The sequence below is a fragment of the Euprymna scolopes genome, chromosome 41, assembly GCF_053919585.1.
Source record: "Euprymna scolopes isolate OS-2025 chromosome 41, ASM5391958v1, whole genome shotgun sequence".
NCBI lineage: Eukaryota > Metazoa > Mollusca > Cephalopoda > Sepiida > Sepiolidae > Euprymna > Euprymna scolopes.
The window spans coordinates 11,818,135-11,837,269 of NC_136522.1; the positions used below are offsets into that span (position 1 = coordinate 11,818,135).

General features: G+C 35.2%; 1 protein-coding gene across 1 annotated transcript in view; it reads right to left on the bottom strand.

Moving 5' to 3' along the window:
- Positions 1 to 19,135, bottom strand: part of LOC145266352 (gamma-aminobutyric acid type B receptor subunit 2-like) — a 1,041,657-nt gene that overhangs the window by 381,337 nt on the left and 641,185 nt on the right. Inside the window, exon 10 of the mRNA XM_080121967.1 lies at positions 12,075 to 12,207. Coding sequence (XP_079978093.1) covers positions 12,075 to 12,207 — 133 coding nt within the window. The remainder of the gene's footprint in view (positions 1 to 12,074; positions 12,208 to 19,135) is intronic.

A 19,135-nucleotide genomic window follows, 5' to 3' on the forward strand; every position in this document is an offset into this window, starting at 1 on the left:
TCCCAGTATTTATTTGCTAGCGTTGTTTTCATACGGTGTTTTTTTATTATTGAATGTACTTTTGTGGCCATAATATCGAGTTTTGAAATCTAAGGACGTCATACCTACGTAATATTTCTTGTTATTCGGGTTTTCTTACGCAAATATTCTGGCCTGATAAACTACGCTTTTGGTTAGACATTTATTTTGAAGTGGGCAAAGTGTGCGGTGTCTACAGTTGTATTTATCTTGTTCGTTATTAGTATTTTTATTTTTATTTCTAGTATGTTTGTTCTTGTCCGAGGTTGGTTTATTATTATCATTATTATTATTATTATTATTATTATTATTATTATTATTATTATTATTATTATTATTATTATTATTATTATTTCTGCTAGTGTTAGTTTTATTTTTGTCATGGTGTCTACTTTTTTAGTGTTTATTTTGTTGTTGTTTACATAGTTTTTATTTAATATTTTGTTATTATGTGCTTTAATTATCATCTCTAAAATTTCGCAACACCTGTAGGAAAAACTTTAATGTATTTTATTGAAAATTTTGTGTAAGGGGTTAGTTGTGGGAAAGGGTTTTTCAATAAGATCTAGATATATCTTGCCAAGTTTTGTTTTTAACATTTGATTGTATGGGGCCGTATACCAAATTATAGTTCTTTTTCTTCTATTTTTAATTTTATTATAGTTATTGGTGTTTTGTTGCTTATATTTGATATCGATATTTTAGTATCCACTATTTTTTAGGGCTGTTTCATAGATATTGGTTGACCTGTTAAATGCATTTTCATCGCTTGAGTTGTTACTGAGTCTACTTATGATCGAGTTAGGAATCTGTTTTATAATTGATGGTGGGTGATTGGACTTGGGGTTTACGTATATTGGAGTAGCGTAATCTTTTAAGTAGGGTTCATATGTGTTTTTATCTAAATTTAATGTGGCGCCGAGGAAGTTTGTTATTTTTATGTTAGCTGATACGTCTGCTTTTAGGCCTAATTTTTTCATTTCCTTGTGTATGATTTTCTTAAAGTTATCTCCCTTGACTTGAGTTTTTATTATAGCTAGTTCGTCATCTCTATATAGGCCGATATCCGATTAAAAAGTTCTTCGGATATCGAGGGATAGAAGTATATGATATCGAACTGTATAAACGTACATTTATCTTTGTTTTCTATATTTTTAAATCAGGTGATTGCTTCGGCAGTATTTGCCCACTGGTTTAATTCTAGATCTTGTTTTATTTGTTTAGAAAGTATTGTTTTGCTAATTCTACCTATTTCTGGTTTAGTTGGGTTCATCAAGTGGGATTATTATTAAAGTCCCATTTGTGGTCTTTAAGCAGAATGTATGACTCTCTAGGTTTCAATTTGCCAACTTTATCGCTAATTTTTAGTTTATCGATAATTTGTTTACTTTCAGTATTTATTATATCTATGTAGTCGCATTCGTTTGCATCTAGTTTTTTGTAGTTTTTTGTAATGTTTTCTGTGATTAGTTTGTTATATTCTTGTTAATCTATTTGATAACATTTCTAGTTTTATCTGCTTTTACAAAAATTTTATTAGAGTTGTTTATGTTTCTAACGATTTTGTGTAGTTTCCGTTGGAAATTCTTAGGTTGATTGTGGAAGTCTAAGTTTTTAATTAGGTTTAAAAGGTCATTTTCAAAGTTTATCAAAAGGTCTACTGTTTTCGCATTTTTAAGGGTTTTAAAACCATAGGATTCTTTTTTGTTTACGTTTTCATTTTTAAGGAAGAAATTGCTCGCCATTGCATTCGGCGTATTAGTTCATCTGTTTTTTGAATTAATTTAATAATATAGCTATGCTTGCTAGGTCAAGAGACTAGATATCAAGGCTAAATAGAGCACACACAAAGGAACAGGTCAACCAGAGGTCAAATGGGCCTTTGTCCGATAAGTGCAAGTTCATTGGCTGATAGAAAGGGCGCGGTGGATACTAGAAAGCTGATTGGCTAACTTAAATCTCAATAGAAGGTGCGTATATAAAAACGACAGACAACCAGAAAATTCGCGCATAAGCCTGAAGAGTCCTAGAGTGGATGAAACGCGGAATATTCAATGTAGCTTTATCGCCATATATATTTTATAATGTATATATATATATATATATATATATATATATATATATATATATATATATATATATATATATATATATGCGTGTGTGTGTGTTTGTGTGTGTTTCGCAATATACTTTTCACGCACGCGACAGATCCTTACGAGATATATATTGTTTTCAAGCCGATCCTTCGGACGACAAAATAAAAAAATTGGCCAAAAACGTTAATTCCTTCACCCTCGATTGGGCTATTTTGTAAAAGGAAGGGTTGCTTTTTTCGACGACATTTTAGCAAGTCATCGTCACTGGTGGATTTACTGTGCTTAATTTTAGCGCTCTCAACTTCTGGTTGCGCGATCGAGACATCGCGTAAAACGTTACGTTTTTGTTTCCTCCTTCACGTTAGGGGTTCAAGCCTGTCTACCTTCTACCACTTTTTTTAACACCTCTCTTCATCCAAACTGCCACTGTCGTTTTGATCCCAACCGCTGCTACCACTTTTTATCCTCTCTAAGGCGTTCCTTACTACATCTCCAGACACCCGGGCAACGCCGCGGAACCAGGCTATTACCACTTTTTTTAACACCTCTCTCCATCTGGACTGTCTGCTGCTGTTTTAATTCCCCCCTTCACACCCGGGCAACGCCGGGGACCCCCAATAGTCGATAATACATCTAATCTTCCATGAGCAGAGTTTCCTTCCTAGAACTGTCCGTCTGTGGAACAAAATACATTTTGTCTGCTACCCAGCGGACTATAACATGGTCGTCTTCAAATCTAATGCGAATAAATTCCTATTTAATTGTCCATTTAGATAATCTAGCCATACCCAAGTTCCACCGTGACCGTTCTTATTTTACATATGCCTAACATTTCACCTTTATCCTTGAGTGGCCCCCAGGCCTTGTTAAGCAGTGATCTTCAAAAAAAATCATAGAACAATAAATATAAACTAGCAGGGCGCCCGGCGTTACCTGGTTTTAAGATACGCTTAAATATATTTTAATTCATGCAGATTATTATATTGAACCTAATCTGTATTATTGAGATCAAAACAATATATATATATATATATATATATATATATATATATATATATATATATATATATATAGAGAGAGAGAGAGAGAGAGAGAGAGGAAGTTGAAGGTGGATACACTTTTTATTGGATTGGAAAACCAAGTTCTGAGAAACGTGAATCTGGTGTTGGTTTTGCCATCAGGACTGATATTGCCAAAAATCTTGAATCCCTGCCCGATGGTATAAATGACAGACTTATGTCCTTGCGCCTTGCAGTAGGAAAGGACAAATATGCCACATTTTTGAGTTGCTATGCGCCTACACTTCATTCATCTGATGAGCTAAAGGAGAGGTTTTACTCCTCTTTACGCGAACAAATCAACAAGGTCTGTATACAGGATAAGCTGTTTGTCTTGGGTGACTTCAATGCTCGTGTGGGTAGTGATACACAATTTTTGAGAAATGTCATTGGTTCCCATGGAATTGGTAAAGTCAACTCAAATGGTGTTCTCTTATTGTCTCTTTGCAGTGAATTCGATCTTTTGCTCACTAATACAGTGTTTCAGCTGCCTAATTGCAAGAAAGCCAGTTGGAAACATCCCCGGTCTAATCATTATCATCTCATTGATTATGTCATTGGTCGTCGTTCTGATAGACAAGATACAAATCTTACACGTTCTTACAGCATCGGGTAATGTTGGCCAGACCATAAATTGATCTGCTCCACAGTCAGGATGAAAACCAAGCGCCCTGTTCGAAACCAACGTAGCTCTTCCATCAAGAGAATTGATGTAGGCAAGTTGAAAGTTAAGGAGATAATGCACTCATTTCAAAAGGCTACTGATGAAAAGCTGTCCTCCGTTGTATGTGGGAATGATATTGAGGCATCTTGGAGAGAGTTTAAAACTGCAGTGTATGACTCTGCTAAAGAGTCATTAGGATATGTTCGAAGTAAAAACCAAGATTGGTTTGATGAAAATGATCCAACTATCGTCCCACTGCTCAATAACATGCATCAAACCCATCAAGTATGGATTACTGCCAAAAATTCTTCAGTGAAACACAAGGCTTTCAGAATGGCCAAAAGGTTGGCACAATCTCGGCTCCGGAAAATGAAACAAAACTGGTGGGAGCAGAAAGCTGAGACCTTACAAGATGCGGCAGATAGGTGTCATTTTAAATCATTATACCAACACGTCAAGGGGGTGTTTGGTCCCATTTTAAGGGGGACATCTCCAATATTTTCGTCGGATGGCATTCTCCTCACTGATAAGAAAGAAATTGCTAAGCGCTGGGCTGAACACTTTTAAAATGTTTTAAACAAAGAATCAACAGTGGATCGAGGAGTGATTGATGGTATTCCTCAGAGGCCAACCATCGAGGCGCTTGCTGATACTCCATCCATGTCGGAGATTGAATGGGCTGTAAAGCAACTTTCAAATGGTAAGGCTCCAGGTGATGACGGCATACCTGCAGAAGTATACAAATGTGGAATCCAACTGTTAATCAGGAAACTAAGTGCCCTGTTTTCATTAATATGGGAACTTGGTACCGTGCCACAACAGTTCAAAGACGCGTCAATTATTCACCTGTTTAAGCACAAAGGAAATAAGTGTGAGCGTGATAACCATAGAGGAATTTCTCTTTTGTCTGTTGCTGGTAAGATTCTAGCTCGTGTAATCCTAAACAGACTCAATGGTTCAATCTGTAAAACTGTGCTCCCAGAAACCCAGTGTGGTTTTAGGGCAGGAAGAGATACTGTGGACATGATCTTCAGCCTTCGGCAACTACAGGAGAAAGCGAGGGAGCAGAATAAGGACTTGTTTGTCACATTCGTTGACCTCACAAAGGCATTTGATACCGTCTGTAGGGATGCCCTGTGGACTGTTTTGAGGAGGCTTGGTATTCCGGACAAGATGTTGAATGTGATTGTCTCCTTTCACAGGGGAATTGTGGCGACAGTACGATCTGGCTGTGAACAAAGTGAACCATTTGAAGTGTCAAATGGAACTAAGCAAGGATGTGTCCGTGCTCTGATCCTATTTGCTCTTTTCTTTTCGGTGATGCTTGAGACAGCTTTCAAGAACACCTCAGGAGGCATAGGTGTTGAGTATCGATCAAGTGGAGGATTATTTAACCAGCAACAGTTCAAGGCCAAAACCAAGACTTCTGTGCAGACTGTTCTTGACCTCCTTTATGCTGATGACTGTGCTCTTGTCACCCATAGTCTTAATGACATGCAGAATATCCTCAATAGCTTTTCTGGTGCATGTAAGGCCTTCGGTCTTACAATTAGCATAAAAAGACTGAAATTATTCACCAGCCAAAACCAAACACTACGTCCTCTTCACAACCAGTGGTATATGTTGATGGTAAAGCTTTGAAAATAGTATCTTCTTTTACATACCTCGGCTCTATTGTGTCTGATTATGCTAAATTTGAAAAGGACATCCAATGTAGAATTAATAAAGCTAGTGAGGCATTTGGTAGGTTGCGACACAGACTCTGGAACAGCCACGATGTGTCTCTAAAAGTAAAGGTGGCAGTCTACAAATCTGTTGTTCTGCCTACTCTTCTATATGGTGCCGAAACGTGGACCTTGTACCGCAAGCATATAAATAAGCTTGACTCCTTCCATATGAGATGTCTGCGTTCTATCTGCAATGTTGGATGGCAGGATTGTGTTCCGAATAGTGAATTACTGGAGAGATGTGAAATCACTGGTATTGAATCATTTTTGATCAGGATACAAATGCGGTGGTCGGGTCATGTTGTAAGAATGGATGACTCAAGAGTTCCTAAGCAACTTTTTTATGGGCAACTGACAAATTCTTGCCGCCCAATAGTGCGTCCCCTGCTTCGTTACAAAGATAAACTAAAAGACAACCTGAAACGTTGTGGAATTTCTCTGAGTTCCTGGGAGAGTGCAGCAGGGGATCGCAGAAAATGGAGGAAGATGAGTTTCCTGGGGACCAAAGAATTTGAACATAACCGCCTTTGTCATAGGGACACCCTTCGTGCAAATATGAAGGCAAAACACAAGAAATATTCACCTAAAAATGAATATTTATGCCATTGTGGTTTCAGAGCACGCAGCAAAGCAGGGTTATCTGTTCATTCGAGAAGGCATCTTTGACCTACGAGCATATGAAAGTTCACCATCTGCGGAGGAGTGTGCCGGACGTCTACAGGATTGCAATTACGCATGTGGTGTCACAGAGCTTGGGAGCTGCTGAAGATTGCATGCTGAACCCTCATTCATCGTCTTCGATGAGAGAATCCACCATATATATATATATATATATATATATATATATATATATATATATATATATATATATATGAACGTGTGTGTGTGTGTGTGTGTGTGTACATTTCCCTACGTAATGACTCTGTCAATTTTTAGTCTACAGACTCGAAATTTGACATACAAGGTACTGAGGTTTGGGAAAATCTTTGGATCGGTTTTCAGCCAGAAATTTGGCTGTAGGGTGAAAGTTCAACGATTTCACCATTTAGAACTCTACCAAACTCCTCCGACAATTTTGAGTCTAAACACTTTTTTTTGTTCAACATACACCTACAAACACCCGGGCAACGCCGAGCTGAAATGCTAGTATATATATATATATATATATATATATATATATATATATATATATATATATATATATATATATATATATTAGCAAAAGTACCCGTCGTTGACTGGGTTCAAAAACAGCCTACAGAAAATGGTGATTTATGAAAGTGTGATAAGTTATGAAAAGGAAGGGTTGTAGAGAGATAGCTTCGAATTTGGGGGTATCAAAACCAAAGCAAAATATGATTAAAGTAAAAATAAAATAGATAAACCCCATAATTTATTATACCATACCTGTTCACACTGAAACACTTATCACAATATTCTGTGGATCTATATTAAAAAATCTTGTTAAGCTTTGTGACATATTTCCATTCTTTGGAGTTCAGGCGCGAACGAACACCCCATAATTTTATTATACCATATTTCTTCAAACTGAAACATAATTATCAAAGTATACTTACGTAGATTGATATGAAATATATTTATTAAAGTTTGTGCCTATTTCCATTCTATGGAGGCCAGGCGCGAACGCAGACCCCACAATTTTATTATACCATCCCTATTTAAGTGAAAACATACTTATCAAAGTATCCTTATGTACATCTATATCAAAAACACTTGTATACGTTTTTTAAAAAACCTTTAAATTTTTTTTATTTCAATACTTTGTGGACCATGCGCGTACGCAGACCCCACAATTTTAATGAATCATCATAATGCTAGATCAAACATACCCATTCCTGTGTTTCGATACACTTTCTATCATTATATGTGATTAGTTTTCTATAATAGTCAACCATATAGGAACCTATTCGTGACCAGACACACACACATACGTTCAGCTTTATATTATAGAAGATATATATATATATATATATATATATATATATATATGTATATGTATATATATACACACACACATATATATTTATATATATATACATGTCTAAATATATATTACCTAGATATTCTTAATTTAGATATTGCGCGTCTATATATATATATATATATATATATATATATATATATATACAATTAACTTAATTTAATTTAATTAAATTAATTTAATTAACTTTCTTGGATTTACATTTTGGGATTTCACCGTCATTGGATACTTTACCTTTCACCAGACTATCCATTCATGTGAAATCCCCTTTTTCTTCACCATATTCCCACTGCTTCACTTTTTATTATCAAGTAAGATCTTTGACTTACTTGCAGTTTCATCAAATACTTTTGTATGCAAAATCCGATCACGCATTTTGCTAATTTCTACCCTGTGATGAGAAGGAAAGTTTTTCTTCGAAACTCCGCGGATTAAGGACTATCCACTTATTTAGTGTTTCCTTTTCAAATTAAATATTTTTTTAACTCTTTTTCAAAGTGTTTTTTAACATGTATTAACTATTTATATGTATGTATATATATATACATATGTATAAATATATATTACCTTGATATTCTTAATTTAGATATTACGCGTATATATATATATATATATATATATATATATATATATATATATATATATATATATATGTGTGTGTGTGTGTGTGTTACCATTTCAATCATAGTTGATTTCATCAGGCAAGAAAATTTTTAAAAATTAAAAAGGGTTCAATATTATTTTTAGTTTTAGAGGAGAGGAAACAAACTTTGACATGACTGGCGTGAAGCAAGCTTAATGTCCTTATAATATTTGCAATATTTTCTTACAATAAGCTTACAACGTTAATGTTCTTACAATAGTCATTACAAGAGTTTCTCTTCTCTAAAATTAAAAATGGTTTTGAACCCTTTTTAATTTTTCTTGCCTGATGAGATCAACTGTGACATCATCGTCTTGAGGAAGCGATTTGCTCCACATTGGGGAGGTTGAGACCCCCCTGGGACCTGAGGAAGCCGGACAACTATGTTAAGATTGTCTAATGGAATCCCGGACAACGGTGGGTATCAAAAATACTTGAAACAAAACAGATATATATTTTATTTTAAAACCAGACATATTTTATTGTTTGAAAACAAATGACAGGAAATGTTAGAATAAGGAGCAATTACATTCGTCTTGCCTAGCGAACATGGACTCAGACGCTTTACGTTCTAAACAGGGAAATTGACAGGAGTTGACCTCTTGAGGTCGTGTGAAAATGATTTCATTTTTGGTCTCAGATTACAAAACTCTGGTCGTTTTGCTGAATTGCACACACGCAATTCGGGTCTAGAATTTCCCAGGAAACGTATTGCTGATTTGTTGAATGGCTCGACCGACCCACTCTATAAAAAGCCATTACCCGCTCGGAATAGACAGGTTTGCACCGAATCTCGAGAAGAAATAAGCTCCCAAAACAAACGCTTTACTATTTTAACCGGCTAAAAACCCATAAAAGAACGGTTAGTAAAAAGATCCTATCATTTTAGGCCCCTAAAGCAAAGAAAAAAAAAGAAAAAAAAAAGAAGAAAAGCTTGAACCCGTTATGCGAAGGCGGAAAAGAAAGTGGAGGCGTGTGTAAGAATGTTGGTTGAGCACACACAAAAAAAAAGGAAAAGAAAAAAAGAAGGAAAATTGCGAGCGCAGAAAAAAAAATAGGAGCAGTAAGCAGGCTCGAACCGTATCACATTAGAGGAAGAAGAGGTGAAAAAAACCCCTACCTTACCGATGTGCCTTCCGTGGTTGTAACATCACGGGCGGTCGAAATAACGCGTTTTATGCGACGTCGGGGGAACGAAAGTTGAATGACTTGCAAAATTGTCAGCGAAAAAAATCGACCCTCCCTGTACGAAACTGGCCAGTTGAAGGTGAAGGAGTTAATGTTTTTGATCAATTTTTCGATATTTGTCGCCCGAAAGGTCGTTCTTTAAAATGATTCCAATCTCGTGGAAATTCGTCGCCTCTGTCGAAATTTTTAGGCAGATATACAAACATACGTACATACAGATATACATACACACATATATGCATTTAAACAGAGTTTTGCCCGTTATATTATAGATTAATTCAAAAAGTATTTAAAAAATTATATATTAGCTCAATTCTAAAGTCTAGTGTTTACAAATTAATATAAATCCACTGTTAAGAAACATGGTGAAAATGAAAGTCAAAACGTGACGGTTTAAAGATCGGATAGTATCTTTTGTTTTCAAATAAATATTCATTCAAATTTTCTAATTTTCGGTTGAAACCAAAACTCTCATGAGGTAGATTTAAACCAGGGTTTCCCAAACTTCAGGAAACCATGGAGGCTTTGAACAGGTCAAAGGTTTTTCATGAAGAACTAACAAGATAATTTCTAAAATAAATATCGATTCTTCCGTTCAGTCTCGAAAAACAAAAGATACTTCATGTGGGGGCAGCTGCGTATGTAATTGTGAGGCAAGGGTTGCGCAATCCCTAACCACACCTCTCCTAAATCGGCACTGTTTGAGTCCAGTGGCTAGGAAAAGTCCAGGACGACTGCCGAGATAAGCGGAGAGCACATACAACACCTGGAAGTCCCAAATGGTCACCCATTTAGTACTGACCAGGTTCAACATTGCTTAACTTCGGTGATCCAGTGGAAACTGGTGTGTCAACGTGATTATGCCGTCTAAAATAAATATAAAAAGTCTAATTTCAAAAGTTAACACTAATTTATGATGATGGTCAAAACGATTTTTTTTGTTTTTGATTAATCAAAAATTGTCGCATTTTTTTGTTAATTCTTATTTTCTTTTTCACGAACCATCATAAAAATCTTTACAGCTGTAGTTATGCATCATATATCTTTCCAGTAAAATCAACAATAATTAAATGTCTGCAGACATTTAAGTTTTCCGTATAAAGCATTTGGTCCTCTTTAAAGAAAAGGCTTCTGGAGCCCATCGGCCTCACTCACAGAGACCCAGTGCTCCGTGGAGCTCACTCTTGGAACCTACTGATTCAATACAGTATATTCGTCTTCAAATCTAATATAAACAAATATTCGTTTATCCGGCCTCTTGGATAATCAATTCTTGGCATTTCTATCTTATAATAACGAAAAAATATTGGATTTCAAGTAAAACAAATGGTACCTACATAATTATCATGTCTCAGATAGTAACATATCCCAAAATTACGAAAAACGATAAGGTAGAAAGATAATTATTAATGAATAACAGTTTTCGATAAAGTTTAGATAGGGGGACAAATTTTGTCCGACATTTTGAATTACGTTCATTACGTGACGTAAGCAACAGAACTTAATTATCTCCCCCTGTCAACTTTTTTTTTTTTAGTAAGCATAACAGCGATTGCACATTTTTTTTTTCCATTCATAATTATTTTTCTACCTCATCGCATTCCGTAATTTTTGGATGTATTATTATTTGCGGCAAAGCAATTACGTAGATACTTTTTTTGCTATGTTTGACGTTCATATTCGTCGCCAACTGTTATGTTTGCAGGTTGAACCAAATAACGTATGAGGCAATACAAATGAAGACTCAACAAACAAAGGTAGATCAATAAGAAGTGTATTAGGAAAAGTATATTTACAGTATATTTACATAATGGTTGTCAAGTAAGAGAGTCTTGGCTGGCGAATATATCTGCTCTCGGCTCGGCCTTCGGTGGCTTCTGGTTAACACACACTCAGACTAACCGAGTCTTGTTATTTATGTGTAATATTATCCACATATGTAAATGAGTGGGTACAACCACAACATTTTTGTTTCACTTTAACTTAAATATTTTTTTCGTTAGTATAATATAGAAGCATTCAATTCGGTCCAAATCATCTTGTGTTAGCCATCATCATTCAGCTGACGATCTCTACAACGTGTTGGGTAATGTTACAGCATAAAGACCAAGCCTAGAAGCTTACCAAAAACAAAGAACCATTCGTTTCAACTTGGGCAATACAGTATAATTATCTTCAAGTCTAATGTAAACAAAAGCTCGTTAATCCGCCACCTTTGCTAATCAATTCTTTATAGGTAATTCTTTTTTCTTTTTTTTTACACGGTGGTCACCACTTATCAAGGCCCGGAAGCCACTCAGGGATAAGGGTTATTGCAAGTACAGTACGTTAGTGTGGAGATTTAATGAAGTGTTTACTTAAGGGGGTGGTTCATCAGGAATTTGTTTACGTTGGATTTGAAGACATCCAGGTTGTAGTCAGGTGGGAAGCAGGCAGACGGGACAGAGTTCCACAGGTGTGCAGTTCTAAGATAGAAGCTTTGTTCAATTAATCTTTTTTTCTCTGTACTTCTATCGTTTCTAATCGTCTCGTATAACAGATCATTAACAAATGAACGATCTCTTTTACCCTTAAACTCAAATGAACCACAATCCGTGACAAGTAGTTACCCATCCGTAAAATGAATAAATAAGTAAATAAAATAAAATAAAAAGGATTTAGAAAGGGGGTCCACTTACGTTGCACATGAAAGCGAAACTGCTGTGTGAAAGGATTCGACCGTCGGTGCCGAGCAAGGGAACGCTGATGTAGGTCAGAATACAACCGAGTATTATCATATTGTTCATGTTTGGACTGGACATTTTGATATATCTGAAACAAAATCACAGAAACAATAATAACTGCCTTCAGTAAGTTTCTATACTCACATTCGTTGCATAATCAAGTTAACAATCAAGTTAACAATCAAGGTAAATATTGAAAACATCCAAAAAACTAGAGAAATTTAAGAGACGGTCAATTATAGCGTTGCAATTAATCTACTGATATAAGCAAGTTAGGGTTTGTATTACTGTACACATAGATTCGAAAAAGTTGTCAAAAAACAAATATATAACAAATAAATGTTATCAAAAGCAAGATAAGTTACTTTTCTACCTAACTGGATATATTTTTTGTGTTTTTATTCAATACAGTATAACATGCTTATTCAGCTCGAAAAACAGTGTTTACCGATGTATTGGAAAATTAAGGATGGCGCCCGACTCTCTGTTTAACACGGTAAGTTTGGGAAAAGGTGTTATAAATAAAAGAACTAGACAAAATACTTTTAAAAAGCCGCCGAATATATGTCAACCTATGTCACGGTAACATATATTGAGCGAGTTTTTAACAGTATTTTGTCTAGTTTTTTATTTATAACACCTTTTCCCAAACTTACCGTGTTAAAGAGAGAGTCGGGCGCCATCTTGTATTTTCTAATATATCGGTAAACACTATTCATATGTATATATTCGAGCCGGGATCAAAGTGTAGTATCTGTTCTGCAGATGCTGAACTTACGATAATTTTTACCAGTCAATGGGGGGGGGCAATCTATACTGAGACAATTATTATTTTTCGCCACAACTAGAGTGCCCCCTTTTTACCCTACTTTTAGGGGAGCTTCTTTCCCCCCACATAAAAAACGGCCTTGTGCATAATTTGCTTTGGTGGGAAATCAAATAAATACAATAAAAGTCTTAACGCTGTATGTTTTCTCGCTTATATGAAACCTGAAATTTATATGTCTAAAATATAAAGTAAACTTCCAACATATATAAATAGTAATAATTACAATTTATGAAAATATTTAAAATTTGGTGTTAGATTACAGGTTAAGTATGAAAGAAAAGGAGAAACGAAGCAAATACACCAGAGATAGCCAGAGAGCTGAAAGGGATATGGAAGAATAAGAAAATCAAAATAATACCGATAATAGTAGGAGCACTAGGAACAATCTCGAAAAACTTTGAAAAAAGAATAGGAGTAATTGGAGATCAGAGGAATGACTGGAAAGATACAACGAATATCAATAATGAAAACAGCTGAAATATTAAGGAAAAGCCTTGAATGCGGAGACTAACACACGAACCACAAGTGCAGACTAGACAAAATGCTGCAGAGACAAAACATGGAACCAAGAACATTGAAGCTGCATACCTATAAGTTCTTTAACCTCGCCCCACCCCTATTACTACACCACTGCCCCTCCCCCCCAAAAGTGAGACCGAATAGCCAAATAGTCAAGGAGGAAGGAAAGACCGAGGAGTGAGCACTGACCAGACCTCCACTGTATAAGTGCGAAGAGAACTGGGACCTTGAGAGACTTATTGCCACTTAAAAAAAAAATAAATAAATAATTAAATAAAATAAATAATAATAACAACAACAACAACAACAACAACAACAACAACAACAACAACGTAGTAGTAGTTCCACTCGGAACACATTTGTTGCAGAGACAATTCTGACTTTTACCACGGCCACCAAGAGTAAGAAGAAGGCCTGTTAACTGAAAAATGTTTGCAGGCAATGTAGGTAAGATTTGTCAGACTGTCAGTACTATATGAGGACAATTTGAAAAAGAGCAATAAAACATTAAAAAAAAAAAAAATGAACACAGTTCGATTAATACTGAAACTGAACTTTATTCAATATAAAATATAAACATTATCTATGTAAAATTAAGTAATTTTAAAGCAATATACAATTTAATACTGATAAAACTGAATTATGAATTTAGGGAACAAACAATTAAAGAAATATTAAACACAAATATTTTTTGGCCTTCGGAACAAGATCACAGTGTAGTATCTGTTTTGATGCTACACTTTACCTTTTCTGTCCTCGGTCGGTGGAGGAGAAATCTTTCATGACTGAGATTATTTTTGTTCTTATCCAGAGTGCCGCTTATTGGGAAGCCGGATTTTGCCCACAAGAGTATATGTTGAAATATTTAAATAACTATTACTTTAAATACAGAAATTATTTTTAAAGTTTTGGTTTTTTGTTCTTCTATGTCAATTTTCCCCCCATATTTTTCATCAAAATGTGTAGCGTATTAGTTGTCTCACAGGCCATCATCAGTGATCGCTCACTGGCAGTAACCTGTGGTGTTCCCTGGAGACCAAGTGACAACAAGTCTCCCCAGATTTCCCGTGTTCTCCACCTCTTGACCACTTGCGCAGATTACTGTATGTTATCGCAACAGCCGTTATCACTAATTTCTTGTTGGCATCGGCCATAGGTGTTTTCTGGAGTTTGGGTGACAAAATGCCTCCCCAAGGTACCAGATTTGAACTGCACACTTCCAGTGGAGATTTGGTTAGTACTCTCCTACCTCGGTCTTTCCATCCTCCCTGACCCTTCACAACTAGTTGGTGTGGCGCCAGTCGATGTCATCTACACCAGTTTTTTTTTTATTATTACTATTATTATTATGATAATAATAAGGGTGCTTGTGCAGTGTACGCACGTGTATTTTAAGTATTATTTTTAAGTTAAATTAAATTTTGTGTTTGTATTACTGTACACATAGATTCGAAAAAGTTGTCAAAAAACAAATATATAAAAAATAAATGTTACCAAAGGCAAGATAAATTACTCTTCTACTTAACTGGATATGTTTTTAGGGGGTTGTATTACTATACACATAGATTCGAAAAAGTGGTAAAAATAAAATATATACCAAATAAATGTTATAAAAGGCAAGATAAGTTACTCTTCTACCTAACTGGAGAGGTTTTCAGTGGTTTTACCCGCTTTAAAACGTGTAATCGCTTTGAAAATCATACAATGTTTATCGATATATTTTAAGAAGACAAATGTCGGCATGCTCGCTATTGAACTCGGTAAGTTTGGGAAAATGAGTTCAAACAAAAAAATTATACAAAATACTGTTAGAAACCCACCGAATATATGTCCGCCTATGTCACGGTAACATATATGGAGTGAGTTTCTAACAGTATTTTGTATAATTTTTTGTTTAAACTCGTTTTCCCAAACAAGCATGCCGCCATTCGAATTTTTCAAATACATCGGTAAACACTGTATGTTTTTCGAGCCGAAAAAACATTTTACATTAAATAAAAACACTAAAAAATATCCAGTTAGGTAGAAAAGTAACTTATCTTGCCTTTGATAACATTTATTTGTTATATATTTGTTTTTTTTTGACAACTTTTTCGAATCTATGTGTATAATAAAACAAACCCGTCATGTAAATTATTTACAGTTAAAATGTTATAAAAAACAAAAACTTGAAGTTTTAAATACATTTCAAAGACATAAATTAAGCCCAGTGCTAAAATATTGAAAATTCACAGATCGTAAAAAAAAAAAAAAAAAAAACTGCCGTGAAAATGCTAACTTTAAAATATTTGGAAATACTCAGTGAAAATTATTAAAAGAACGGACTGAAAAATATTATATATAAAAATTGTTTGTTTTGTAGTAAATAAAAATAAATAAAATGAAGTATTCGACTTTCTCTGATAGAAATAAAAGTTCAAAAACAAGTTCGCTAACTATATTTTGTTAGATTAAAATTATCCCAATGTGCAATTATAATAATTATTATCCAAATGGAGAATTGCTCTTTCTCTTTAGAACATACATGGACAATCGTTAACACAGCCATATTTTTTTTTTATTCCTGTTAGCGTGACCACGTGGTTGAATACCGGAAAATATCTATGCATACAAGTTGATCAGGAAGTGACGTTACGCTGTCATGTTCACTGGCCTACTCTCTCGGTGTTGGTGCTTTTACACCGGTTTTCGGAAAGTTCTAACTTCAGCAGTATAAAATGCACGGCGCGAAAGTTAACTTCCTTTTTGTTGCTTTAGCCGTCATGCTGCAAACACGCGCGACACACAAAAAATGATTTCCTCTTAACTAAAACTTTTCTATTAATATGTTAAAATTCGTTCTCATACTGTGCTGATTTGATAACTTTTATTATTTTTTTGTTAAGATTTGGGAGATGGTTATCTGTGCTCACGTCGCCTCCGCGATACAAGCATCGATAGAAACCGATCAACCCTAACAAGAAGAAGAAGAAGAAGAAGAAGAAGAAGAAGAAGAAGAAGAAGAAGAAGAAGAAGAACAGCAGCAAATCCGGAAGACTTTATGTCATTAGCCTGAACGGAACACAATAGTTTTTATTTTTTAGTTAATGAGCACTGCTAATGATCTGTCTGGCATATTATTTTTGTGAATAATAATAATAATAATAATAATAATAATAATAATAATAATTTGAAATCTGGTTAAACTTCGTCATTAAGCGTACATTAAACTCAAAACTGTTTTTTTTCTTTTAGCGAAGACTGCCGATGACTTGTAAATACTACTACTACTACTACTACTACTACTACTACTACTACTACTACTATTATTAGTATTAATAATAATAATAATTATAATAATTATAATAATACTAATAATAATGATAATAATGATAATAAATAATAATAATAGCAATATTAATTAAAATAATAATAATAATAATTATAATAATATTAATTATAGTGATTCTTATAATAACGATTGTAAAAATAATTACTTCACTTTCTCCTCCTCCTCCTCTTCCTCCCCCTCCTCCTCCTCCTCACCGCCTTCTTACTCTCCTCCATCTCCATCCTCCCACTCCTCCTTTTCGTTGACGTCATGTCAATGCCAGGAGGGCGTCAACTTCTTCTGCTAATTATTGTCCGACCGATAATCAATGTAATTAAAAACTCGCTTTTCCGTCCACTGCAACGCGAAACGGACGCCAACGACAGTCTGCTGCCGATAACACCAACGAGCGACGAGGGCTAGCAGGTGGTGCAAGATGGGGGATTAAGTGATATCGATTTAAGCGTTTAAGATACGGTTTCAATTGAAAAGCTACAAAGTGGCCTTTCCATCGGCCACGGAGGAAGAGAAGGTATGGGCTCTCTCTCATTCTTATATCTTTGCACATATATAACATACCATTTTTTGTAATGTATTCCTGTGAAATTATTATTTATCGTAGAACATGTTTCAATTTTGAGATAGCTCCATTTCAGAGAAATATTTGTAGTGAGTGTAGTTTTAAGGTTTTATGATCAAATATAAGACAACTTGAGACATGTTATACGATAAGCATAATAAGTTCAAAAGACATACATTCACAAAAGAAATCTTTTATATACGTCTAAATTGGAAGTTTACAGCAATTTCAAAGTAGACTTCGTAGCTTAGTGGGGGATGCCCGTTTCGCTTCCCTGCAACTTCTTTCTTACAGAAGAGACGTCGTGAGCTTGTCTCTGCTTTATCGTTATTTTCATGGAAGGTTCTCGCCTGAGCTTCAATCTATGGTCCCCTCTCGCCACACTTTCACGAAAAACACTCGTCTAGCCAAAACCACTATCAACAATTTTCCACACTCTTTATCTGTGCCTAAACCTAAATGTAGATTCCATAAACAAAGCTCCTTTCTTAGAACTGCATGCCTGTGGAACTCTCTTCCGTTTGTCTGTTTTCCAGCTGACTACAATTTGATTGTCTTCAAGTCCAATGTAAACAAGTTCCCTCTAAGTAATCCAATTTACAAAATCTCCACTACTTATGTTTACTACGCTATAATTCCATTGACTAATGTATACCCATTGACACTTACCCTCGAGTGGCCTCCGGACCTTGATAAGTGGTGAATTCTTTTGTAAAAAGAAATCGTTGGATCATTCTACCTATCCAGTAAATATATCACTGCAAATGCAATCCTCCATCTGTATAAGAGCCAGGTACGCCCTAAAATGGAGTACTGTTGCCACATCTGGGCAGAAGCTGCTCGGAACGCCCTATCCAGCATTAATAGAGTTGAAAACCGGTTTCGAAACCTAGTAGACGATACCCTTTTCTCTTCCCTGCAACCTCTTTCCTACAGAAGAGCCGTCGCGAGCCTGTCTTTGTCCTACCGTTATTTTCATGGCAAGTGCTAAGCTGAACTCTAATCTATGTTTCCCCTTTGCCAAACATTCACAAAAAACTACAAGCACTATATACGATTTCCACCCGCTCTCTAACTGTGCCTAAATCCAAACGCAAATTCTATGAAAAAAGCTTCTTTCCCAGAACTGCCTGTTTGTAGAACACTGTTCCGCTGGCCTGCTTCCCGGTTGAATACACAGTGGTAGCCTTCAAATCTAATGTAAACAAATTCTTGTTGAGAATAATGTCAAGGATGAGAGTTCATATAGAAACTCTTATCTTTGACGTTATTCTCGCGTTGCCTACGCACAGTTCAAGAATTGCAAAATACAACCGCTAGATACAACGCGCGGCTCTCTACAAACAAACTTCTTTCTCCAACGTTACAACATAGCAAGGAAGAAGAAAGGAGGAAAAAGAAACAAACAAAACAACATACTGAAGATGGAGTATACCTCTGAAATATATTTGTGATCAATTTCAAACAAGTAAAATATTTGTTTATTTTCCAAAACTTCTTAATCACTGTATGGGTTTGAAGCAAGACACAGACATATAATTACAAAGGTTTTGTGCCATCAAATGAGACCTTTTGTTTGTAAGGGATCTTACGTACAGCAATTGAATGCAATATGTTAATCAAGAGAGTATACATTTGTTTTCTTTTTTTGTCTTTTTTATAACAAAATAAATTATCTGCTCAATCTTTTAAAATTATCACTGTTTCAATTTAATGAGGGAGGGGGGTTTAAAAGACGAATGTCGGAGTTGTCGATGGTAGTGAGGGGTTAGACTTAT